This window comes from Myotis lucifugus, unplaced genomic scaffold (assembly GCF_000147115.1).
Source record: "Myotis lucifugus unplaced genomic scaffold, Myoluc2.0 scaffold_32, whole genome shotgun sequence".
Taxonomy (NCBI): Eukaryota; Metazoa; Chordata; class Mammalia; order Chiroptera; family Vespertilionidae; genus Myotis; species Myotis lucifugus.
In genome coordinates this window covers 4,537,620-4,565,495 of record NW_005871080.1, presented here as the reverse complement: position 1 = coordinate 4,565,495, position 27,876 = coordinate 4,537,620, and the positions used below count along the sequence as shown (strand labels likewise).

Genomic DNA, 27,876 nt, shown 5'->3' with positions numbered 1-27,876 from the left:
CTTCCAAAATGATGTAGGTGGAAAGAAGGCTCAACACTGGAACGTGACCTCCGTTGGGACCAAAGACACGGCTGCACAACTCTGAACAATTCAACAGTGCACAGGGCTTTGAGCTGACCCACCCCGAGCCTCTGGTGCCAGCCCCTCCTAGCAAGCCCTACTGGCCCCAGCCTTCCTCATCATCTTCAACCTGAACGACACTTTCTGTCTGCCATTTTTCCTCTGAAACCTACAGGTATCTTTGTGTCAGTCCTCTACTCAAAAGTAGGTTTGTTTCCTCAGGAGAAAGAAAGAATTACTTAAGAAAGAAGACCTTTTATGGTTTGGTTCCAAGCTCTTTCTTTGCCTCAGTTCCCATCACTCTCATAGATACATCCCTATTCCACACAATAGACTCCTTGCCCTTTTTTCAAACAGTCCATACACATCCCCACCTCCAAGCAGCTAGGGCTGTTTGTTCTTCCGGGAATCCTTTCACCTTTACCACCTGTCACATTTCTATGTATAGTTCAAGACTCCATTCAAATTCCATCTCATCCATGAAGGCTTACATCAAATGCTCACCCATCTTCTGCCAATCAGAAGTAATTCCTCCTTCATACCTCAATTAGAGCAGTGGCCTCAATCCCACCTATGCTATAGTGACATAATGCATATGTGTATCTTCCCAACCAGATTTCAGTTCTGTGGCAGCAAAGTGTGTGCACAATTCATGTGTCTATCTATTCATAACCAGCAAAGTACCTTGCACACAACAGGCATTCACTTAATCTATTCTGAATTTTTGTCAATGGGCTGCAGTAAATCCTCACCTTATGAAGGAGGGGGTAAAATAGGTATTCCTGAATTGAAAATTACAGCAGCATCAAAAAGTGAATTAATTGTCCAGGCATTACCACTGCATTTACCTAGTCACCTAAGGTCTAAATCACTGCAGATATCATTCAATGAGAAGGTAAAGACAACAAAAAGTAAACTCTGAGTGCTACTGGGCAGCATAAAAAAATAAAGAGAAATGGGGAAAGGCAAGGCATAAAGCTACCTTTATCAGCAAGCATTTCCAAGGGATACTAAGACAATTCATTTAACAAATATTTACTAACTGCCAGATGTTACACTGATCGCTGAGAACACAAAGATGAAAACAGAGAAAGGGCTGAATTTTTACATGCAATATTTTTAAGTGCACAGTGTTGACCTATAAATTATTGCTTCCTAAAATATGACCAAAAGAACAGCTATAAGGGCCAAAAGGGACTGACTGTCGATACCCGACTCTGAGTCTAAAAGTAGGAAACTTAGCTTGCCTAAATTGGGATTATGTAGGAACTCTCTCCCACGACTGCTTCTGAATGTTAAAAGGGCTTCCTTTATTTTCACTGACTATAAACTGCTCAGATAGAAAATTTGAGTTCCAGATAATTGAATACATTCCCTGCACTGAGATAAGTTCTATCCATGCACAGGTTGTTTTAGTAATTAAGGTACCAGCTACTCTGCCATCATGAATGAAAAGGGAGGAATTTATTAAAATGGTGTCATATAGAGGTGTTGTATGGGTTATAGTGGATAGTTGTTTGCTTTGTCCGCTGGGGTCAAAATTACAGAAACAGCATGGAAAAACAACAAAAGGAGTTCAGGTTAGACACTGGAGGAGTTGTGAGGCACCGATTCACTACCAAGTTACACTGTGACCCATTTCTTTTGAAGATTTTGAAAGAGGTAACCTGCTTTATTTTAAGACAGTTTAGGGCAAAGCAAGCAGATGTAAAGATGAATTCTTAGGGTTTCTTTCAGAGATGCTTTCTCTTCTATGTAACCAACTATGTGCATGTGTATTAAAAAAAGATGAAACTGTCACGCTAAGAATTAAAAAATAATATAACCAAAATGTCATCTAAGATAAAATCTGATTTATTGTGCCCCTTACCCATGAGGCTTTCAAGGACATAATAATTCCTTCTTGTAAATCAACATCAATAATATAAATTATCAAATGACTTGTTTGCCTTATGAATAAATTCAAGTTGCTTATTTTTTTTTTAGAAAAACTGATATATTAATATGTGACTACTACAATAGCCTTGTTTAAACAATTGTCTTCCCATAGAGTTAAAAAGAAATATATTTTTATTTACTCATGGGATAACATACTCTAACAAAAGCATTGGTACTAATTCATTTTGAGGATTTTCCTTTAACCTTTATAATTGAATATTTTCCACTCAAAGCAACTTTGACATCTTTACATTGATGCCCTCTTAACAATAACAAACAATTCTATAAAATTAGCTCTAAACGGTTTGGCTCAGTGGATAGAGCGTCAGCTTGCAGACTCAAGGGTCCCAGGTTCGATTCCGGTCAAGGGCATGTACCTTGGTTGCAGGCACATCCCCAGTAGGGAGTGTGCAGGAGGCAGCTGATCGATGTTTCTCTCTCATCGATGTTTCTAACTCTCTATCCCTCTCCCTTCCTCTCTGTAAAAAATCAATAAAATATATTTTAAAAAATTAGTCCATAGCCCCTCACAAATTAAAAATATTACTGTATCCTTTACATGTATAAATGCCAATCATATTAACAAATGTATTTCTCAATATTTATTTATCCATTCATTCATTCAACAAGTACTTATTGAGGGCTAAATGTAAGCACTGTGCTAAGTGTAAAGATACAAAGATGACATAATTACAGTTTCTGTCCTCAGACATAGAAACATAACATTACAATACCAAAACATATCTATTGGGCATCAAAAGGAAATCAAGAGCAAGTTACTATATAAACCAAGTACCCCCAAAGTTCCAAGGTCCAAGCATCTAAGTATGCAAATTAATTGAGGAAGGATAGCAGATAGGATGGCTCACTCAACCCTCATTCCAATTCTCCTTCTCCTCGCCTTCCTCCAAAATAGAGGCTGGAAAGTGAAAGTGGTTTTTATCTCCTAGAGCAGGGGTCCTCAAACTTTTTAAACAGGGGGCCAGTTCACTGTCCCTCAGACCGTTGGAGGGCCGGACGATAGTTTAAAAAAAAACTATGAACAAATTCCTATGCACACTGCACATATCTTATTTTGAAGTAAAAAAAACAAAACGAGAACAAATACAATATTTGTATTTGCATGTGGCCCGTGGGCCGTAGTTTGAGGACCCCTGTCCTAGAGAAAGTGATGTGACACACTTTGGCCAATGAGATGTAGGTGGAAGTCCACTGAGCAGGCATCCCTTTTGAAAGAAAAAGACAAAGCTCCCCATAAAGGAAGGTTTCTAAGCTCCCTTCTTCCTGCTACAAAATAAACACACTTTCTACAGGGACAAAAAAAAAAAAAAAAAGTCATCTGTGAATTAAGAAGCAAAAGTTATATGCTAAGGATGGTGGAGAAGGATGCTGTTACCTGGATCTCTGAAGGCATCAGTTACCTGTAAACTAACTGCCTCCGGGTTTCTTCTGACAGGAAACAATAAAACCCTTACTCATTTAAGTCATAGTAGATTTTCTACTTGGAGCCAGAGGCATTTTACCATTAAAGGAAAGCTACTGAGAAGAGGAGATCTTTGAGTTACACTATCCATGTCTCTTCCTTCTTTGACGTAGGCTGTAATGTAGTCTTTTTTAGCCAGAAGAAATAAAAACAATTTTGAATTTTCATGTCCACAATTATCCTACAATTTTCAGTCATCTAGATTACTTCAATAAACATGTTCCAATTTCTCTGTGGAAACCCATTTCTTGCATAGTCATTATAAGACTTTTATTTCTTTTTCTAACTGAAACCTTCAATCAGCCAAACCTATAAAATAACATTTTTATAGTATGGCACTGGCATAGATAATTCATATATGTAATATAACATACAAATAAATAGCTGAACTTCGGAAAAAAGGGGTAAGAAAACAGAATGGAAAGAGGAAAGAAAGGGAAAAAACCAGCTTATTTGAAAGTATAAACGTGTTTTTTTTTTCAGTATTGTGAGCACTTTATAAAGCAGCTGTATAATAAATGAAGAACCACAAGATAACAATAGTTTTTAATAGAAAGACTCTCCCAACTTGAAATTAGCAATTCTACTTATGAAAATTTTTCAGAGTTAAAAAATATATAGCCAATAAATATATAGCGTCCAATTCACCACTAGCGTTATTAAATTATTATAATATCCCACCTATCTCTAGTAAACTCCCTAAAGTAGTAATTTTTCTTTATATAGGTTTCTGTTGGACATATTTTGAATGTGTAGGATTCTTGGGATAGTTTCTACAGTACAGTGCTGAAAAGATTCATTAATTTCAATCACCATCAACTCCCTACGCCACATCTACTTTTTCTGCCTTTTTGTTCAAATATATTTCACTGTGGCCATTCAGAGGAAAATTACACATTCCAATAACATTTGAGTTCCTCTCAGTTGCACTTTCAGTGGTTCAGGGTAATGACAGAGTAAAGAAACGTGTTCTTTACAGGCTTTCCTTTTTTTTTCATTTTTCATTTGGTAGCATTTCAGCTTCAAATCTCTTGTGCCAGAAAAGCAATGGGCAATGTCTACTGCTCACCCTAACAGTGTCTTACTTTGGAAAGAAGGGGAGTGAGAGAAGAAATCGCTCCCAATCTCACTTCTTAAAGAGAATCAGCACATGGAATAAACAATTTATTTGCTTATTTTTCTATAATAGAATTATGGAACCATAATAAGTGGGGGGGAGGGGGCGAAGGGGGAATAGAATTAGAAAATTTTCAACCATCTTTGAGTGTGAATAGGGGCTAAAGGGGTGAAATTATTGAAAGTCCCAGCCCTAAATTCTCACTGAAACCAGTAAAAAAATAAAAATAGAAAAGTCCTATATATTCATAAAACCTGGGGTTTATATATTCCTTGGCATTGTTCATAGGTAGAGGCTTCCTCTGTGAACTAGACAAATGCCACACTCTCTTATCCATGAGACTGACAGAATGGGATAAAGAAGGATAATAAGTGTAGTTAGATAACATAAATGCCCTCATTTTAAAACCAGTATTCAAAGACACCCTACAGTAATCCATAGGAACTCAAAAGAATAATCAGAGAATGACAAGGCTCCTTTGTTTATATCATCTCAACTTCAATTTCATCTGCAGTTATCTCCTTTCAAACACATATTTCTAGGGCCCTTACATGCTATGAAGTCCTGTTTCTCAGGCCCATTTTTGTCTGGTTATCTTTTTAGGTGCACTAAAGATTGAGTTTACAATAAACTGAACAGACAGCGTACAGAAAGCTTTTAGAACCATACCATATGGTCCGGGGAAGGGAACAATCTGGACGATCCCCATTTCAGTCTGCAAGCTCGTCCACCTCTATAACACATTGCACCACTGTAATAAAATATTAAGATGGAAACGTAAAAGTGAAAATGGTCTATCTTTAGCATTACCAGGCAACCGAAAATTTACCGATAAACTTAATAAACATTTACTTTAATTTATATTCTGCAACACCAGGCATACAAACCTAGGCCACTATTCACTAAAAACAATATTTCGGCAGGGATGTGTGTGGGTATTCAACTTATGCTTCAGAAATTTGGAAGGGGAAAAAAACCAAAATACTTTTACAAGGGGCATATTGGCAGGAGCTGATGTAACAGATGACACATTCTTGGAAATCAAATAAAAGCAATAGGGAAATACCCATTGTTGCCTGGTGAAGGCCTAATCACATGGCCACAGCTGGAACCAATGTAGATCACTCATTAATAAAATGCTATTGTAGTAGCCACTTTTTGATGCATTTCTCTTGCTGCTGCAGCCAAATCTCTGAATCTCTTTGTTTGGTGTTAGTCAGACTGTTTTACTGGGAAATACAAGATTTAGGAGGGGGGCGGGGGGGGACCTGCTCTCATGCTGAAAAGGAGACTAGCTCAAAAAGCTAAATGTCACTTTACCTTGCCATCAACTTACACTCTCAGCAGCTTAAAATATGCAGCGTAAACCTGAAAAGGGGGAACTCGTATGGTACTATGGATAAAAAGTGAGCAGTGTGAGATGCCACAGAAAACATATGAAATATTTGTGAAAGCATTCTACAGAATGATAATATAGATGTCAGGCAGGGGAAATTAAAATGTATCAAAAATGGGAGGGGGGAATCAAACATACACCTTTCATGCAATACTGTCTATGGAATTTTAACACTGAAGTGTGTACCATATGTGTGAGAGGGGATTACTAATAGTTTTGACCACAGAAACTTAGAAATCACTATTTGTTATTATGTTACCAATATTCGATATCAAACAAGATACTCAAATCACCTACCCGGGAATGTTTTAAATATGTACTGATATTGAAATAAAATTACATATTAGTTAAAATATTAGTTATAATTATAAACATGATAGGTAATGTAACAAAATAAAATCCTAGTTAATAGAATAAATTTAGTATTTATCCAACTTTGCTGTCAGCCCTTAATAAATTTACTTTTCCATGTTTCTACAAATATAGTGATTAAGTGACTGTATCATAAATCCTATTGTATAATATCAAACTATAACAATATAATTACTTTGATATGTGTACAGAATTAAACAAAATTGTAGAATTTATTACATACAAAAATGAAAAACTCAACAATATTTACAAAAAAACTACTCAAACATTACTCTTCAATATATTTCTACAATGCCTCTGTGTATAATTAGAATAAACAAATAAATAGGAAAATTCATGCTGAAATCCCTAAGTCACTGAAAGATATATTCCTGCCACAGAAAAGATAAAGGGCTTCCCTGCAAATAAAAATTATACCACTGGAGAAAATGTATTTATAATAAATAAATAGTACTTAATATAAAATAAACATTATTCTACTTATGTGAACATAAAGGATGAAAGAGTTTTTGGTCTGTATTATCTTTAACCACCAATACTAATATTATCAGACCTTTACAGAGGATTCAAGACAGTCATCCACTTAACTGCACCAAGAAAAAAGAAAAAAACAGTTTCACTGGCATTCCTTCTAAAACATGTTATAATTCTGAAACTTAAAATGTTGACCTAAAGATTTAATTGATGAAACTTAAAGGGATCTCACTAGAGTCATTTCAGCTGCGCTACAGAAAAAGTCACTGGGGAATGGGGGATTGTAGCATTTATTACAGGTGCATCATATACAAAGCAATTTGTTTGTTTTGTTAAACTAATAAGCCAATATGTTGCTGAATCTGTCTTGAGAATGAGAGAAAATAACAGGTGAGTTTATTTAATGCATACATCTGATATACCTGTTTTTAAAACCCTTTAAGGATCTTAAAGCATTTTGTAAATTAAAAATAAATCTCTGGAAAAGCAACTGTTAAATTGCATAAGTTTATGTTCACGTACTATATAGATATAGTATTTCCCAGTATATATGGCATATAAAAGTGTTTTACATTACTAAGTCTAACATGAAGTACTATTTGCTTTCTTTTCACATTTGTTGCACTGCTACAAAAATACATGAGTTTTTCCTCCCAAAATCATTGAAAAATTTTAAAAATATAAGTCAGTCAAAATAATATCAATCTCCTCCTCAGAAAACATATTCTGCCTATTTAATTATTCTTATCTTGATTGTAAAACACTAATTTTTAAAATAGATCACTTGAAAATAAATCATTTATTTTTGCTTAATACAACAGAAAACATTTACATTTTGAGGAACAGTCTATGAAATTTCATAGAATGCTTGCTCATAGTGAAAATTTAGTTTCCTGCGCAAATCATCACCTAAAATCATAATGCTACATTTCCACACACCTTGTAATAGTAGGTCACTAACTATCATTTAGAGAAAGCTATTATTGGGAAAGCTAAAAATACTTCTGTGTTTTATCTTGCATTTTGATTTTTAAAAAATTGTCATGCACATCCTTACATTTAATGGAAGTTTACCTGGTTATCTAGCAACAGTTATCAGACATTCTAAAGGTGAGTATTCAATTTGTAAAAGATAAACTACCCTGAATTTTAGACAAAAATAGAAAACGATGGCAGACTTTTTGGTCTCAAAAAGAGATCGCTTGGCATTAAAATCCATACAATACAAGGAATGATCATTCAGGAGTTTCTGTTCAACTATTAAGCCGTGAAGCAAGATAGGATTCCACTCAAGCAAAATTACTATGTCAGAATGACCAAAGTTAGAAGGGTTTGCTGAAAACTGTGGCAAAAATGCAAGTGTGAAGGAAATCTCTGAGAGCTGGAAAAGGCAAACCTAGCACAAGCTTCTGTAAGGAACAATGCCACTCACTAACTGTGGGAGTCGGCGGGAGAATGATGATTCTATTGTGTTCATGATGGTGGTCTTTGTGAAGAAAGAGGAAGGCAAGGGGGAAGAAATGGTACCGGTAGGAAGAAGGAAGGCGGCATGCCTGCCTCTGGTGACGCTGGAAGGGGAGACCTCTGCCGAATGAAAACCACCGCCAGAACCAAGCTACACAAAACACGTTGGCTGCCATCCTAGAACAGTGCCAGGCTGGCTTTTATTTCTGTGCTAGGCTCCCTCCATCGAGGCAGTGTGGGATTGTCACTTTGATGCATGTAGAGAACAAAGAATAATAGTGGAGGGGGGACTTTTTTGCCCCTTTAAAGTTAGGTTAGCATTTTGGTTTCTTTGACAGGTTTTGAAAAGACCCAAGAAACAAAAGTTATGCTGAAGAATGGATCAATAGCCTAAAAAAATTAGTGTGAGTACAATATTGTCAACAGTTAAAAGCCATGTGAGAGATTAACATTTGAACAAATCGGACTTAAAAGGGTCCACGTCATGTATGTACAGGTTTAAGAGGCTAGAGACCAAGAAATACATGATTCATAATCATATAATCTTACTTAAATTCTAATATTATAAAATCTGCCCCCCCCCAAAAAAAAGAACTAATATAAGTATTATAATTATAGGTCACTATTCAGAGACAACTATGTCAGCTGCTATTCTTACCCTGATTTCTCCAGAATGAAATAATCTGATTAAAAGATTATAACATTAGAATCTGAATATTTTATGCCTTTACAAGGAGAGAGGTGATAAATGATCAAAAATGTTTAAAGGATTAAACCACAAATCATCTACAAAGTTGCCACAGACACAAACAGGAAAACCATCTCTTGTCTCCTATTCAATTCTGTACTAGAGTCAAAGCTAACACAAATGAGAAAGCCAAGTGTGTGCTGTTGCAAACTTCAACTAAATACACTCCCTGAATCTGGTGACTAAAACAGCAATAAGCCATTAGCTCCTAGAGCGGTGGTTCTCAACCTGTGCGTCGAGACCCCTTTGGGGGTCCAACGACCCTTTCACAGGGGTCGCCTAAGACCATCCTGCATATCAGATATTTACATTACGATTCATAACAGTTGCAACATTACAGTTATGAAGTAGCAACGAAAATGATTTTATGGTTGGGTCACAACATGAGGAACTGTATTTAAAGGGCCAGAAGGTTGAGAACCACTGTAATACAGCGTTCATGAAAAGCACCAAAGGCCTACGAGTCTCTTCCTCCTGCACATCTCCACGGAATCCCCTGTTAAAGGAACAGCAAGAACTACACTACTTGCCTCAGATGTTCCACGTGGAGGCATGGAGCGTTTATCACCTGAGCTTATCTAATTTCTGACAAGATGGTCCCCTGCCCAGTTTTGTTCATGGCCACAGATTCTAAATAGCAAGTCACATCCGTGTTGGGAAAGGCGATAGGGGAAGGAGAGAGAGGAAGAAACCAAGAGAGACTAGTGGCCAAATTTCAAACAATGTACATGCTTCTGTTGTTATGCAAATAAGTGCCCCTGCACAACACTTTGGGAGGACAAAATGTGTGGTAAAAGTACAATGCTTTACTCTGGGTGGCAAGGGTAAGTCTCACATATAATCAAAGAATGCATGATTTTGCTCTCACTGTTCTCCTTTTACAGTTCCTTTCTTTCCTCTAGGATACACTGCTGATGCTATGACCACGTGGGACACTGGTAGTTGTAGGCGAGGCATTCATGGATTGCCAAAGTGGTCCAGAGAATGATGTCTGGTTGGCTTTAGTTCAACAAGGAATATGAGGCAAAACTAGGGAGCAAAAAGAATGAAAGGTATAGAAGAAGGTAGCCCATAGCCTGTTTTTTTCTGTTTATTAATGATGCAGATTGAAATGGGGGGAAATCTACAAAAAGCAGCCAAGAGACTGAATTAGAAAGAAAGATGAAAGGAGTTAAATGTGTGTAACTTGGCTGACAACCAAGGAACAATATGAGAGCTGTCCACAACTCTCCAAAGTATAGACATAAAAAAAGAAGAGCGGGGAATTTTTATCTACAATGGAAGCGTGACTATATGAAATAATAATGAGATCAAATAAAAATAAAAAAGTCTGATTTCAAGCAGCACAGGAAGTAACCTGGTAAGACTTAAGAAAAGCTGCTTCCTTCTCTTTAGAAAAATTTACCATCTTCCTGACCTGGAAGTGAGGGGTGGATAAGGGGGAATAACCACAGACTGCCAGAGAGGCCTAGACTGATGGAGAAATGAAAACGAAGTACCATTTGCTTACCTGATGATCCAGATATACCGGTGTCTTTCTCTGCATATGTCCAATCTGGCTAGTGCAGAGGTACCTGTGAGATCACGAAGGGCACAGGTAAGTAGTTATCTTCCAAATAAACCCAGCCTGAATTCTGAGTCCTGACCCGCACGAGCGCTCACATGAGTGACCCAGCAGTCTGAGTCCTGGGTATTCCAAGATGGGACAAGAACCTCCAAAAACAGAAATGTTCTGAGTCTTAACTAATAAGAGCTTTTTTCAGTCATCAAGGATTTTCCTAAGTCAATGATAATGTAAAAATATAATAATAATTCAGAGTAGAGGTTCTAAAACGCGGTACGTGGATGGCCTATGTGCTCCCGAATGATATGTGCAAAATGTGTGGGTTTGTGTAAATGGATATCTCTCTGTAGAGAAGGTCAATAGTTTGTCAGATTTACGAAAAGGTCCATAATCCAAAGTACTATCAAGAACCTTTGCTGAGGATGGCCTAAAATCTCAGAGGCAGGCTGAAAAGCATATGGATAATTAGTCCAAGATTGGGGTTTGCACTCCAGGGGAAAAATGGGGGTACAGAGATACTTGTAGATCTGGGGTAAATACCTTAAAAACATTACTTTCTGGGAGAACATTCCATCAGCTTTAAACTATCACTTAACTTACACAGCCCTGTATTCTCAGTTGTGCACAGGGAAGAGAAAAGATGTTACCATATACCCAGGGGTGGATCCTGTGACTTTCCTGTTCTGTAAATATTAAAGTCAGAGAACCCTTAAGAATATGACTATTGACAAGGTCAGAACTAACATAGTAACTCAGCCAAAAAGGAGCCTTTATGACAAGCAAAGAGGAGGAACCAGCAAAGCAAAAAGAAATGTGGCTCCCAGACAGTTTACATAGCACCAAATCACAGGATGACCTAACACACCTTTGACAATAATTATTTTAAGCAGTAGCCATAGACTCAGAATAACCCATATTAGAAAGAAACCAGGTCAGAGAACCTTCCAGGCACCAACTCTGAAAAAGACAGGAAAGCATTCACAGCAACAGGGAGAATCCTGAGTGTCATCTTTGAAAAAGGTTAAGAGAGAGAGAAAGGCCAGGAAGACATAAATCAAGTGACTAGGGGGCCTTCTGAGATGGCCTGTTTGAAATAATGATGTAGTACAAGCATGTCAAACTCAAAGGCTAATGCGGGCCAAATAAATGAGGCATGTGGCCCACGGGCCGAGAGTTTGACATGCTTGATGTATTATCTATATATATAAAAGCCTAAGCAACTGTTATGACTGAACGACCAGAACCACCAGAAACAACCAGTCGACCGGTCACTATGACACACACTGACCACCAGGGGGCAGACGCTCAATGCAGGAGCTGCCTCCTGGTGGTCAGTGCACCCCCACAGCAGGAGTGTTGCTCAGCCAGAAGCCGGACTCACAGCTGGCAAGCGCAGCTGCGGCAGCGGGATGAGCGGAGCAGCGCGGGGCTCCTCCCTGGCCACCTGCTGCTTTGCACACTACTACATCCCTTGAGGGAATTTCAGACTGCCATTTTCGACCTGATCCCTCGAGGGGGTCCCGGATTGCGAAAAGGCACAGGCCAGGCTGAGGGACCCCACCGGTGCATGAATTCATGCACTGGGCCTCTAGTATGCTATAGAAAAATAGTTAACCTCATGAGCAGCTTCTAGGCACTGTAGTCAGTGCTGGGGATTCAGCAGAGAACAAGACACAGTTTGCTCTTGGGAGGGGAGGAAGGATGCAGGGAGATTAGTATATCAGCATTATTTCAGTTATGATACATGAAATAGAGGAAGTAAACAAGATGATGTGCCTGAGGCATGGGAGAATGGCCTACATCTATCTAGTACATCACAGTGATGCTCACTCCAATTCTCAAAGTTAGTCAGGAACTTAGCGAATTGAGACAGAAAAGACCCTTGGGAAAGCTAGTCAAACCTCTTCAGTTCAGAAATGAGGACAAAGTATCACAACCTCATTATCTCCAAACATCAAGATACGCACACCTGGGCTGAGTCATGACTTTATGATACATGCTCTGCCTTTAGAAGAGAAGCCCAAGAACAAGTAACAGAACAGCATTTCTGATTTTTTTTTATAAACTGGCCAAGGATATGATGCACTCTGTACCCTTTACAGTTAACACAGAATCACATTCTATCCAAATTCCTGGCAAGTTCCATTCTATTAAAAGAATTTTGTTTTTTGCTTCTACAGACAAATCTGATCAATGTGTGCTATCAAAGAAAGGTGAGGGGAAGCAGGAGGCATGGGCACCAGTCTCCAAGAGGACCCCCATATCCTCACCTCGTGCAACTCATGCCTGTGCAGTCCCCTCTCCCACTGTATCAGGGTTGGTTTGAAGGAAAAACAATGCCATGAAAGTGATGGTGCCTGACTTCTGAGGCTAGGTCCTAAAAGATACTGCACCTACCCCTTGCTCTTCTCTTTCAGATAACTCTCTCTGGGTGAAGCCAGCTGTTAGGTCATGTGGACATATGCATAGACCTATGGCATGGTCCACGTGGCCTCCTGCCAAACAGCCAGAATCAACTTAACAGCATTATATAGGAGCCATTTATTAAGCAATCATCTAGGCTGCTCAGATATTCAGGTGACTATTGCCCTGGATAACATCTTGACTACAACTCATGAGAGAGATCAAGAGCCAGAATCACCCAGCCTCTACTCTCACCCCTCTCTGGCATGCACTCTAACTTTCTGTATTACAGAGCCTTCAGCAGGGGACCCAGGTTCATCTAACCAGAGAAATCCACATAAGACTTGGAAAGAAGTGAGCAAATCAAGGTGGTAACCCCCTAACAATGAGATCAGATCTTGGTAAGACATTTTGTTCTTCTGACAATCAAGCAGATACTCTATTATGTGATCCCTAGTATCATAAGTTCCGAGTAGCAAGCGACAGTGGAGTTTTCCACTAGAATAGTAAAACTGGGTGTTTCTCTTGACTTGTGTTGTTCTTAGCTTATTAACAGGTTGGTTCCTTGGTACTTAAGTAAAGCAGTGAGGAACCTCTCCCTTTTTGCTTAAACTAGCTAGCAGTCTGCAACTTAAACTAGCTGTTGCTTGAATCTAAGAACCCACTCTATCATACACAAATTTTCCTAACTCACAACACATTACCTTTTATTTCATAATGGACCCTCTTCCATTGCTAATCTGTCTATGTGTACACTCAATCCTATTCATCATGACTTTTCTAAAAACTTACTTCATCAGTTTTCTTCTTTTCCCCTACCTCCAATCTTTTCCTCTCAGCTGGCTCCTTCTCCTTCACCAATAACACACTTCTTCAACTCTATGGACTATGCCTGTTAAGTTTCATAAAACAATAATATAGTGTCACTGTCTTCAGTTCAATTTTTGTTCAATGTTCAAACTACCACAATTTGGCTTCCTTGGTCATCACTCTACTGAAACGGTCATTGCTAAGGTTGGCAATAACCAAATAATTGACTATTTTCATTCCTCACACAGCTAGACTGTGCATTTGGCACTCCTACCTGCCAGCCTTTTTGAAACTCTTTTCCATTGCTTTTCAGGGAATGACCACCTTACAACTCTCCTCTGGCCTATGGGTTTTCACTATTTTACCCTGGCTTCTTTTCTAGGGATTCCCTAGGGTTTATCTGTAGGGATATTATGATTTCATTCTGCCCCTGACTTCAAGATTTCAATTACCATCTATATATTCATTGGTCATTCCCAAATCCAAACCTTTTCCCTACCTCTCTTTTCACACTACAAACTTGGAATTTCTATCTACCTATGAGATGCATCTAGTTTTATCAATTATTGTAAAATAAAATAAAAAATCCCTATCTTAAAAAGGACAAATTTATACCCCGCCCAGTGGTGTGGCTCAGTGGTTGAGCGTTGACCTAGGAACCAGGAGGTCATGGTTCGATTTCCCGTCAGGGAACAGGCCCTGGTTGCAAGCTCACTCTTCAGTGTGGGGTGTGCAGGAGGCAGCCGATCAATGATTCTCTCTCATCATTGATGTTTCTATCTCTTTCCCCCTCTCCGTGAAATATATATATATAATGTAGTTTATACCCTATAGCTGTGCAGTCTAAGACTATGGCCACTAGTCACATGAGCTTACTGGGCACTTGCAATGTGACTAGTCCAAATTGAGATGCGCTGTAAATATAATATACACAATAGATTTTAAAGACAACACAAAAATATGACTGTAAAATACCTTAATAATTTTATATCAATTACATGTTGAAAAGATAATAATTTTGATATATTGAGTTAAGCAAAAAATATAAGCAAAATTAATTAAACATATTTCTTTTTACTTGATTAATGTGGCCACTAGAAAATGTAAAATTATTGCATGATAATTCTATTGAACAGTGCTGCTCTACACACAAAAAAAGGAACAACATGAAAAAATATATATGCACTACACTCAACTAACAAGGAAAGGAAAAAAAAAGAATTGTTGTTTTTTCTCTCTCAAGTCACCCTCACATTTAGTCCTGGAATCAAGACTTATAAGGTTCCCTAAATCTCAAAATTATAATGTGAAAAATACTAAATTATATCCTATAAAAATCAAATTTAATCACAAGTATATCACAGAAATACAAATAGATAACATTTTATATGTGCAATGCAACTATATAACATAACTTAATCATCGCATCTCTGAAGTAGATAATATTGTTACTTCCCACTTAATAAAGTTCAAAAACCTAAGACAGAAAGAAGTTATGTAACTTGCCCAAAGTCACCTGCTTAGGCCTCACACCCAGGCAACCTAGCTCTAGATCCCATACTCTCAATCACTACCATTTACTGACTCAATAAAAGTAAAATTTTAAAGAACAAAACAGCCTTAGATGGTTCCCAGTATTCTTGAACTTATATTCTCAACTAAGATCAGAAAACATCAAACTACATAAAACCACGTATGAATACAAATATGAGCTCACAGAAAATGGAAATTTTGAAGCAAAAGTGGGTAGAGCACAAGGATGAAATAATGAAAGACGACACAAAGGAATGTGCTCTGAGCCCAGCAGGTCCAAATGAGAATTCCTCAAGAGCAAGCAAACATTGCTGTGTGAGCACGAAAACTGCACGGGCCTCGAAACATGGCGCACAGAGGCCACAGGGGCAAGTCAGGCCTGATTCAGAACCAGGGAACCTTCCGGAGACTTGCAGGTAATTCTTCACAAAGTAGCAGGGGCAGGTAGGATGTTAGTTCTTGAATTAACTGTAATGTTTCAAAAAAAATTACAGAAATATCTGAATAAGGCTATATGTTTGTGTGTTTGTACATATATATATATACATATATATCCTATATTTTTAATGTAATTTAGCATTTTTAAGAAACTCTAAAATACAATGCTCACAAGGTAAATAAATCAATCAATACATGAGCAAAAAGAAATAGATTAATTTCATATGTTTACGTGTCTCTAGAAAGAAACACACAAAAAGATGACAATGGTTACATGTATATTTAAAAAGTATTAAGGGACTAGGATGTATACAAGAGAAATTTCAAAGCCCTTGAACTTTTTAAATTTGAACCAAGTGAACAAAGCAACTAGTCAAAAGTTTAAAAAAATCTTAAAGAATAAAAATAAAGTGATGCTAAATAGGAAAAGGTATATAACTATATTTATTCATACATATATGCCTGCATAGAGGGAGCGGAGTCCTTGATGGTAGAGGGGTTAGGGACTTCCACCTCCACCCTTGCCCTCTGTACCTCACTGTCCACCAACAGAGATACACAACAGGCACACACAGAGGTCATTTCCATTGCTAGATGATGCTGTTTGGATATTTTCTCTCTAAGCGTCTAAGTGCTTAAAACATCCAAAAAAGACAGACAGAAGTACCTTTAAAAAAAATGAAGAAGATTCTAAAAGCTATTAATAAGGAAATATATTTCATCATTTTTAAATTACTGAAGGAGAAAAACTGTTTGGAAGTCAGAGATTCCAAAAGATCAGTGATATAAAGCTTCCACAAAGCTAGACGTCTATTACATTATTTGCTTAACACCTGCAAACCAGATTACCTATAGTCTCCAACCTAAGAGAGCCACCTTGAATGCTTTATTTTAAACCAGAGGATGTTCTATGACATCTTTCACCTCATTGGCCAGAAGTGATGGTGCTGACGGGACAGGGGAGTGACTCACTCCTTCCTGGAAGAGTATTCCCTCCCAAAGCTGTAGAGCTCTCAAGAGGCTGGCTTTCCAGAATGATGAGCCACGCTTCTCTGCTCAGTAACATAGTGAGCCCTTTCCTTTAAACTTCTCACAAGTCAGAACTTTTCACAAAATCTGCACCCAAAATATGGTTTATTCGCACTCATTTCCTTTGTGTTGCCATCATTCATTGTCTTCATTTTTAATGTAGTGGTGTTTTTAGCCACATGAAATGAAATGGAGTCAGTTTTTCTCATCTGTCTCAGCTCTACTCTTCTTCTTCTGGGACCCAACTCATGTGATCCTTTAACAACTCTCTATTTCACACCAAACTGGATATCTCCCTAAAGCTTACCAACCTAGCCTCCAGGCATATTTCTTAAATAAAAGCAGTAGATCTTTGTAAGTCTGAAATTTGCATACTAAAGGAACAAATCAACTATCAAAAGACTTAGTAGTATAGAATAGTGGCTCACCTCTAAGCAGAGTTTAAAATTCATTTCAATTTATTAATTTTTTTAAGGAAATAGCTATTGCCTTTTTCCCTTTGCAAAATACTGTGTTTAATGGCCCAGTTAAATTAGAGGTGATAGTGTGAAGCAAGTGTTTTAAATTGGTAAATTCTAAACCTTTTAATAAAAGAACATCAGTCAGAAGTTTTAATAAGACTCAGCAGGACAGAGAAGAATTAACAGTCTGTAGGTATCAAAAGGGGGTGATAGGCAATGATAACCTTAATCATTTGCGAAGGGATTTATAATTTCACTGCTTAAAGGTTAATGAAATTATGTGGTATTTTGCCCACTCTTATCCAGCAAATGATTTTCATGCCTTAGTTTGTATGTAGTATTTATCAACTGAATCATATAATGGAAGAAATAACTCTTTTTACCAATAAGTCCATTGTATTTCCACTCATGTACCCCTGGGTGCACACTATCATTATCTGTTCTAACCAAAAACTGGTGCCCTAAGACACACACATATGGTTTCTAACAGCATCTCAGAAAAGAGAACAAACTATAATCAGAACTCTAAAAGTACAGGAAGTTGCTAAAATGTTTGCTTTAAAAAAAAAAGATACATTTCTTTGTCTACTTTATACTTCAAGTCACCTATTGCTAAATAGTTGCTCCTGCCAACTACTCACATAAAATCCTCCCAAGCGATTGAAGAAGGTATTCAAGACATTACTTGAAACGGAATAGAGAAATGCTAACAATAAACACAAATAATTAGAACAGGCAAAATGATAAAATACTTCAAGGCTACAACAATTGTTTTGTCCCATCACAGGGCAAAACCACACACCCCTATGGCCTTGCTTCACTGAGCACTCAGGAGGTGTTCAAGGCCAGCACTTTGCTTGGTACCCCATTCTAATGGAAAAACAAAACAAAATATAAAACTGGGTTACTAACCCTCCCTCCACAATGTACTGGCTGTATGACTTCTGTTCAGCTCTCTAAACTTCACTTTCCTCACAGGCAAAATACTCAAGTTAGCTAACCTTTGTTACACATGTATTATGTACCAGAGAATGTGTTAATAAGGACTTTACATATATTATATTATTTAATAACAAGTTTACCAAGTAGGTATTAGTATTATTTACACCCCAAAATTATGGAACTTACCCGAGATTTAAAAGCCATTACACAGAATCAGAATTTAAACGCAAGTTTTCAAATTCCAAAATCAATGCTCTTTCCCTATTTCACAAAATATAATTCCTGGTCTGCCCTCCCTCTGTCCCTCTATATCTCCCTTCCTCCCTCTTCTCCTCCCTTCCTTCCTTCCTTCTTTACTTCCTTCCTCTTTCCTCCCAACTTCCCTCCCTCTTTTCTTCCTTCCTATCTGTCTCTGTCTGTCTTTCTCACTTTCTTTGAGAAAAAGCTTACTTTCCTACTATAGAGCTAGAGGTTAACCAACATGTACAGTTTTCCTGAGTGACTACAAGGTACATAGCATTCTGCCATACATCAGAAAGAAAGGATTAATTTTTTTAAATTTAAAAATAAAGTAATGAAGCTAGATGGAGACACACATTTTGCAAAACATAGGGACGCATATGATTTAGTTCTAAACTGATGAGTCAAAAACAGAAGTAACTCAAAAGTTCATGAAATTGGAGCTCAGAGACCAAGGCATGATGCCAGAAGGAAGTATGGCTTATCCTGAAACGGGGTGAAAAGTCTGTCCTGCACCAGGGAGGAACAGGGTTAGAGAAAATGTGGAAAACAAGCCTAAGTAAGCTAAATGGGTCCAGATCGTGACATAGAGTAAGAATTTAACTTTACTATAGTAAAAATGTGTTTTGTCACAAAATATTTTTGATGCACTAATAGTGAAAAGGTAAAGTTAAAATCAAATCATAGTTATTTATTCTTTTTTATTGATTTTTAGAGAGAGGAAGGGGAGAGAAAGGGGGAGAGGAGAGAGAGAGAGAGAGAGAGAGAGAGAGAGAGAGAGAAGAAATCTATTTTCCACCTATTTATGCATTCATTGGTTGATTCTTGTATGTGCCCTGACCGGGTATCAAACTTGCAACCTTGGTGTATCTGGAAGATGCTCTAATCAATTGAGCTACCTGGCCAGTGCTCTTAGGTACTTATTCTTGGGGGGGGGGGGGGCGACAATCAACCTAGGATTGGGGGGAGGAAGGGCAAAGGGGAAAAGTCATTTCTATTACTAGAAGTGTTACGATCCATTCTTTACTAGTGTTCCATGGGCTATTCACACGCATTACACAGTATTTTCAATCATTTACTAATCCAACCAACACTGACTGATCACATTGAGTTAGGCACCAAGGATAAAAAGATAAAGAACATACTGACCTAGGGTACATGAGCATTTATGTAAGAAGCAGAGTGCCAAATGTTTTATGCAGCATGTAAAGAAATTATTAGGAATTCAGAAGGCCACTATAGACAGATCAATTCTTAGGAATGAAATTCCTGAAAGTCATGAGGCATAAGCTAGGCATAAGTGTTCCACATATAACATGCGAGTACTTTGTTGATACTACCTACCATCACTATCATCATCACTATCATCAGCTCACAAGTGGAGCAATCCAGCTCCATCCACATTCAGACGTGCAGCCAAGAAAGGCAGGCAAACATAAAATCTAGAGGTAAGCTTTTTAACATTCATATTATTCATTTCATTTTTCGCTGAAGGACTAATGAATAACTGCTCAGAAACCCACTGGAAGATTCTACCTGTGCATTAATGAAGGAAAGTGTGAGACACGGTGGACTGACTGAATTCACTAGCACCTCAAGTTGCCAGCTCTGTCAGTGAGAGTCCAATGCTGAATAATATCTTCTTTAGTTGTACTACAATCTGACAACTCCACAATGCCCATTTGTTTCTAAGAACCAATTTAAGAGGCATGGATATCCGCCATACAATGCTTAACTGATGAGATGCTAGGGTTGTTGTTTTTTCTCAGAATACATGTGAACTGAATTTGCAGTATTAGAAATTATAGCATTTTTCAAACTGAATAGATTTAAGAATCAGTAATATATCTTTTGCAAGGCTGTTTATTAATGACTTATATAAATATAATAAAAGAACCAAATCTCAGAGTTAAAAACTACTTGCAAGGTCACCTGGTAAAACACTAGCCTCTATCCACATAGTATTGAGGACACAAATAGTGTTTAAACTAAAATAAGGGCAAAAAAGACCTCTAAGTACTTGTGTAATAGATGCCTTTGGCCCCAATATATCCACTTCACATCCACTACTGTATTTCACTAAAATGCATCTCAGCCTTTAATAATATAAACTGTATATGACAATATGGAAGGACAGAAAGGTTGATAATTAAGAGTCGTTCAATTTCAATAAAAAGTAGTTGGTATAAAATCATCTTTTAAAATATTCAGACCATGCCATCCAGATACCCACATGCACTTGGATCTACACACAGTAAAGAACGTGTTTAAATGTACTGAAGCTATACCTGCTGTCAAGAAACAAAAAAGTTGTGAAGGTTGATCAAACACAACGTTGCCTTGAGTGTCATGTTACTGTTTCTCACTAACGCTGTCCTAAAAGTTAACAGTCAATGTAATCCAAAGGTTTCTCTTTATTTCTATATTTAAATCATCACAGGTTTGATCAAGCATGCAAATCCCCATAGGCTCAGGGTTCCCATCAAAATGTCTTACAGGAACATTAAAAATTGAATGGGCGTAAACAACTCCGACAGAGCGCGGCTCATGACAGCATCGCTGTGATCTTTGTGTTTCATGTGCAGCCACACTGGGGAAGCTTGCAAGGGAATATGAGCAACTAATTACTGCCTTTTGCTTGAGGGCAGGTGTGCTGATCTCTACAGGTGTCTCCGCGGCAGTGCTCTGCCCACTGCATCGCCTCTTGAAGACATCCAGGGTAAGAGCTTGCTGAAGCCTTGCAAAACATCTGATAGAATACCAGACAGTTGAATGTTCAGGAAGAAACATGGTGTGACTTCTCCTTAAAAATACCACTTAGGAGAAATAGCAGCTGGAAAGGCTTTAAATCAGTGGTTCTCAACCTTCTGGCCCTTTAAATACAGTTCCTCATGTTGTGACCCAACCATAAAATTATTTTCGTTGCTACTTCATAACTGTAATGTTGCTACTGTTATGAATCATAATGTAAATATCTGATATGCAGGATGGTCTTAGGAGACCCCCGTGAAAGGGTCATTCGACAGCCAAAGGGGTCGCGACCCACAGGTTGAGAACTGCTGCTTTAAACGGTTTGTGAAAGAACACTATAAGACAGTATAAAAAGTAATATAAAATCGTATCTATCAATCACACACATTAAACATGGATATCAATGTCATCTGAATGAGTACAGGAAGTTTTTCAAAGAAAACACTGTTAATTTCTAAACAAGAAATTTAAAAGAAAAATTAAATTAAATAATAATCTTATGTCAGTCGATCCTTTTTTCATTCAGGAAAGACTGTAGCTAGAGCAGGGTATACAATTCTAGAAGATCCAGAAAATTTTTGAGAAATGATCCACGGTGGGAAATTAGCAAACAAAACAGTCATCTGATGACAGGGGAGGTATATATTCCATTTATATATGATGCCATTTGCAGGACTCATGGTCCTTTAGTCTTTCCCATAATACTTGGAAAGAAGTGCGCTTACTAAAATCCAGAGGCAAACATCCCCGTGCCACCACTTGCTACCTGCATGATCTTGGGCAAGAAATTTGACTTGTGCTTCAATTTCCTCATCTGATGATAAACAAGACCCACCTCATCAAGGGTGTTTTAAAATACTTGGGCCAGGGCAAGCATATAGTAAGTGCTCAATAAACTGTAATTAACATTATGAAATTTCCAAAATACAGTAGTCTCTTGTTCTGGTAGAGCACTAGCCAATCAAAAAGTGTCTTGAAAAGTTAATATTCATCGGTGCTATGTTATTCAGAATTTTGTAATATGGTGCACATTTTTAAATAAAATATATATTGCCTGGCTTTTGAGCAATCAATCAAAAACCACACAAACAACATTTAACCAATTCTTGACTTTTTCTGAATGATCAGTCATCTTAATGAAAGTATTTTATTTTTAATACTACAATTTTGTGGAGGAACTAGTTGTGCTTCATAACAGTGAAGTAGGAGAGTTCTAATAATATTTCAAACTTCATCTACTTGGGAAAGAATATCTTTCTGGCAATATCAAAGTTAACATTCTTAGGGGATGTATTTGCTCAGAATAAAGAAATGCCTATAAATGATAATAAAAGAATGTTATCAATTATTTTTACTCAAAATTCCCTATTTTAGTGTTTTTCTTTAAACAAATGGAATTAAGATACTTCAGATCATCATTAATAGGAACCATCAGTTATGAAACCAAAACATCACTGGTCTTTAAAAAATTGTTTCAGACTATTCTCAAAGGAACCAAATGGGGGGAAGGGGAAATTAGAACAAAATGCATACAACAATATATTAAAATAAGAGTATTTTCAAAGTTAAGAGTGATTAGACCCATGGGGATGATGAGAATACAATTATTTGAAAGTAATATCCCTCCCACTCTCAGCAGACTGTTACATCTGAGGCTGAATTCTTCAAGTGCGGACGCTGCAATAACCTTCTCTCTTCCGTTAATTCCTTCTTCCTCCTGCCCATCCTCCAGGCTTCAATGGCATCCCAACCACCATAAATGTTAAGAACTGACCTGTTGTGCTTTAACACAGACCTAATGTGTCACTCCCATATGAGAAGATCTATTCTAATGGAGGTGGGGGTGACAGGCACACAGATAATTAAAGAGGTGTGTGTGCGCACGTGAACGCATGTGTGAATACATGGATGTGTATGCAACACACAAAGTACTAAGAGAGAATAAACCAGAGCTCAATCATTTTGCCTAACATAAGTCAAGGAAGGCTTCATACAACTGGTGACAACTGGATAAAAAAGTGCCTACAAAACAGATTCAAAGCTCCAGGCCACAAGAACCCATTACAGAGCCTCAATCTGCTATCCAACTGCATCCCACACTCTCCTCACCTGGATGTCCTCATTCTCTAAACACAGTGGACACTGCTATCAGCTGGCCTCTCCCTTGAATCCCTTTTTCATCTTCCCCACCTTGAAAGTTTTAAAAATATGATACCCTCCCCCACAGATTTTCCACTTCTACTTAGTTTTCCTATACAGTTAAATCAATGGCATCCAAACCACCATGAATATTAGAAACTGAATCAAAAGACTTTAGACTTTACAACTGTGAGCAGGAAGACAATGTTAATTCAAACATTCTGAAAGAAAGTGATTTTCAATTTAAAATTTAATTATTCAGGCAACATATCAATCAAGTGAGAAAACTGAGTAAATATATTTTTTTCTCACACACCCTTTCTTAGGAAAGGTTGAGCATCGAGCTATGAACCAGGAGGCCATGTTAGATTCCTGGTCATGACACATGCCCAGGTTGCAGGCTTGATCCCCAGTCGGGGACGTGCATGAGGAAGTCAATCAATGACTCTCTCTCATCATTGATGTTTCTATCTCTCTCCTCTCTCTCCCTCTCCCTTCCTCTCTGAAATCAATATATATATTGATTGAAAATATATATATATATATATATATATATATATATATATATATGAGGCCAGTGCACAAAAATTTGTGCACTCGGGGGTAAGGGGTCCCTCAGCCCAGCCTGTGCCCTCTCGCAGTCTGGGACCCCTTGGGGGTGACCACTTGCTGGCTTAGGCCTGCTCCTCAGGGGATTGGGCCTAAGATGGCAATCAGACATCCCTCTGGCAGCCTGGCAGCCCTTGGGGGATGTCCACTTGCCAGCAGGGAGCAGACCTAAGCTGCAGTCAAACATCCTTAGCGCTGCTGAGGAGGCAGGAGAGGCTCCCACCACCACAGCTGTACTGGCAGCCATCAGCCTGGCTTGTGGCTGAGCAGAGCTCCCCATGTGGGAGCGCCCTGACCACCAGAGGGCAGCTCCTGCATTGAGCGTCTGCCCCCTGGTGGTCAGTGTGTGTCATAGTGACCAGTCATTCCCAGTCATTCTGCTGTTAGGGTCAGTTTGCATATTACCTTTTTACTATATAGAATAGAGGCCTGGTGCATGGGTGGGGGCCGGCTGGTTTGCCCTGAAGGGTGTCCCGGATCAGGGTGGGGGTCCCGTTTGGGTGCCTGGCCAGCCTGGATGAGGGGATAATGGCTGTTTGCAGCTGGTCGCACCCCCTTTGGAGTGGGGGTCCCCACTGGGGTGCCTGGCCAGCCTGGATGAGGGGATGATGGCTGTTTGCAGCTGGTCACACCCCCTTCAGGGTGGGGGTCCCCACTGGGGTGCCTGGCCAGTCTGGGTGAGGGGCTGAGGGCTGTTTTCAGGCTGGCGGGTGACTGAAGCTCCCAACCTCTCCTTTTTTTCTTTTTTTCTTTTATTCTGGGATTTATTTACCTTCTATGGCTGTCACTGGAGCTGAGAGCCGGCTTTAGCTCTGAGGCCAGCTCCAGCTTGAGGCCTCCGCTGCTGAAAGCAGGAATCTAGGGTTTGTTTGGGTTCTATAATTGCAACACTGTTTCGGTCCTGCTCGCTCCAGCTCTGATGGCTGAAAGCAGGTATCTGGGTTTTGTTTTGCTTCTATAATTGCAACATAGTTGATTAGAGTGCAGCTCAGAGGCCGGCAACAGCAGGCGGGGAACCTTGGCTCCCTCCATCACTGGAGCAAGCAAGCCTCCTGTTAGCTTCAGCTGCCTGGCTGCCGGCCGCCATCTTGGTTGGCAGTTAATTTGCATATCACCCTGATTAGCCAATGGGAAGCGTGTCGGAGGTACGGTTAATTACCATGTTTGTCTATTATTAGATAGGAGATATATATATATATATATATATATATATATATAGAGAGAGAGAGAGAGAGAGAGAGAGAGAGAGACACTAATAAATGAAGCAGCACAAATTCCATAAACAGAACTTTTCTGGGAAAAAGGCAGAAAACTCCACTCATTATAACATGCAAATTCCTAACTCTTTCCTATATAAAGGAACCAAAGTTCAGTCCACTTGATTAAAAGTCATAAAAGAATTCAAAGAGCTCATCTTGGTGGAGCTATTTTCTCTATGATAACAACCACTACTTTTCAGCATGCATTTAGAATAGACCATGTGTGAGTAAGAGGAGCCACAAAGAACAGAAAGGTATGAAGAGCTATTTTATCCACCCTCACTGTCCCATCCCCAGAGGTCTGAGCAGGAGGGCATAAGGACAAGGCAAATAGCCTTCACAGAGCAAGGTTAAATTATCTTTTGAGTGATAACTATGAAATAAGGAAGAAATTAAATTCTAATGGGATTGGATCTGTAGACTTTTATTTCTCAAATTGTTTATCAACTTTTAAAAGCAAACAAGGAGATAACAGTTTAACTACAAAAGGGTAAAGGATAATTTGCTTTACAACATAATGTGTCGTGAGTTAATCTATATATTAAGTTCCATACGATACTGATTTACATTATTACAGAGAGGAGACAAGGCAGGAAATCTTAAAACCAAAAATGGTGCATGATCCCAACTGAACTTTATTTGAGCATCTCAAAAATTTTACTACAATAAAACATATTGTTTACTTTACAAAATATCAATTTACCATCTATTTTTAATACCATACCTTCTGCATTTAGCAAAACACACTACTAAGAATTCTAGAAAATACAAACCAATTAACAATATAGAAAGCAGATCAAGTGCCTTAGACCTGAGATGGGGGTGGGGGTTGGGGGGAGGTTGCTGTCAAGAGGGCACAAGGGAACTTGCCGGGTGACAGAAATGCTCAGAATCATAGCAGTGGTCGTAGTTACACAGCTGTATGCTTTTGTCAAAGTTCATCACATTGTTCACTAAAATGGGTACAACTTATTATAAGTAAATTATACCTGAATAAAATTGAAATAATAATATACTCATAACAGTTGGTCATGGCTGACAATCATTCCAATTACCTAAAGACTTTTTCTTTTCTTTTTTTTAATTTATTTTAGAGAGAAAGGAAGGGAGAAATATCGATCTGAGAGAGAAACATCAATCGGCTGCCTTCTATATGCTCCCCGACTGGGGATCAAACTTGCAACCCAGGTATATGCCCTGACCAGGAATCGAACCAGTGACCCTTCGGTGCTGACGCTCAGCCAACTGAGCCACACCAGCCAGGGCTTACCTGAAGACTTTTATTGCAAATTTATTGTGTTTCTCACACAAAAGTTTAAAGATACCATCAGTAGAAACCAGCAAAGTGCTAGCAATAGTTTCCAGTTATCAGTCATCATAACTTTAATGGGTTCAATGCACTGCATCTACACTGTACTTACCACATATTACTTTATATTACTTTAAATTTTTTTCTCCTGAATTAGGCTTTAAGTAAAAAAAAAAAAAAAAAAAAAAAAAAAAAAGTGCCATGTATTTATAAGCATCTTCCAAAATCTAGCTCAATTCACTTCATAAACTAAAGTGTTTATATACATTGATTTCCACCATAAAAAATTTCAAACAAATAATTATGTCTTAACACTAAACAAGTAATAGTTTTTTTTTAAATATATAATAATAGCTATAATGATTCCTCATACTGGACAACGTTACTTTAGAAGATTAATAGAGACTTTTCATAGTCATATTTAAATAATTATTTCGTATTTGAAAAAGTGAAATTCTTTAAAAGGTATTAAATAATCAACATGAACTTTCAAAAAAGCTACTGTATAAAACCCTAGTTTTTTAAAGTGGAAATATTACAATTTTATTTCTTTCCATAGTGACAGTTACCATTATATACAAAATTTACTAAAATGACCACCAATAATGTATCTATTTCTAAAAATAACATGACATATTTCACACTTAATAACAGAAATTGGTGTAAGATTACTTGATTCACAAATCTTAAAAAAAAACACTTGAGCAGTTTACTAAATTATTGTTTAAAAAGTTAATTACACAGTAATAAGACAGTGTGGTACTGGACAAAGAACAAACAAATAGATTGAAGGAATAGGGGAGAGCCAGAGATAGACCTATACAAATATTGTCAACTGATCTTTGACAAAGAAAGGATCAGGTTTTTTAACAGATGGTGATGAACATCTACATGCAAAAATCTGAATTTAGATATAGACCTTATACCCCTCACACAAATACACAAAAACTCAGAGTGGATCACAGACCTAAATTTAAAATGCAAAACTATAAGACACCTAAAAGATAATATATGAGAAAATGTAGCTGACCTTGATTTGGCCACGACTTTGAGATATAACACCAAAGGTACAATCCTGAAACAAAAAAAATTCATAAGTTGGATTTCACTAAAATTAAAAACTTCTGCTTTTTAATTTTTTTTTTTTGGGGGGGGGGGTTTAAAAGACATTGTCAAGAAAATAAGAAGACAATACACACACTGGGAGGAATATTTACAAAAGACATATATGATAGAGGACTCATCCAAAGCATAAAAAGAACTCTTAAAACTCCACAATAAAGAAACAACATAATTTAAAAATGAACAAAAAGTCTGAACAGATATCTCACCAAAGA

General features: G+C 37.9%; 1 protein-coding gene across 2 annotated transcripts in view; it reads right to left on the bottom strand.

The window, feature by feature from the left end:
* Positions 1-27,614, bottom strand: part of GTDC1 (glycosyltransferase like domain containing 1) — a 292,170-nt gene extending 264,556 nt beyond the window's left edge. Inside the window, exons 1-3 of one of the 2 annotated variants that reach the window (XM_023752433.1) lie at positions 27,570-27,611; positions 10,563-10,626; positions 5,268-5,349 (exon numbers count right to left, since the gene is read on the bottom strand). In XM_023752433.1, the coding sequence (XP_023608201.1) occupies positions 5,268-5,307 (40 nt within the window). In that variant the 5' untranslated portion in view covers positions 5,308-5,349; positions 10,563-10,626; positions 27,570-27,611. Of the gene's footprint in view, positions 1-5,267; positions 5,350-10,562; positions 10,627-27,569 lie in introns of both variants that reach the window. The other variant, XM_023752434.1, reaches the window with a different exon arrangement.
* Between the last annotated feature and the right edge of the window lie 262 nt (positions 27,615-27,876).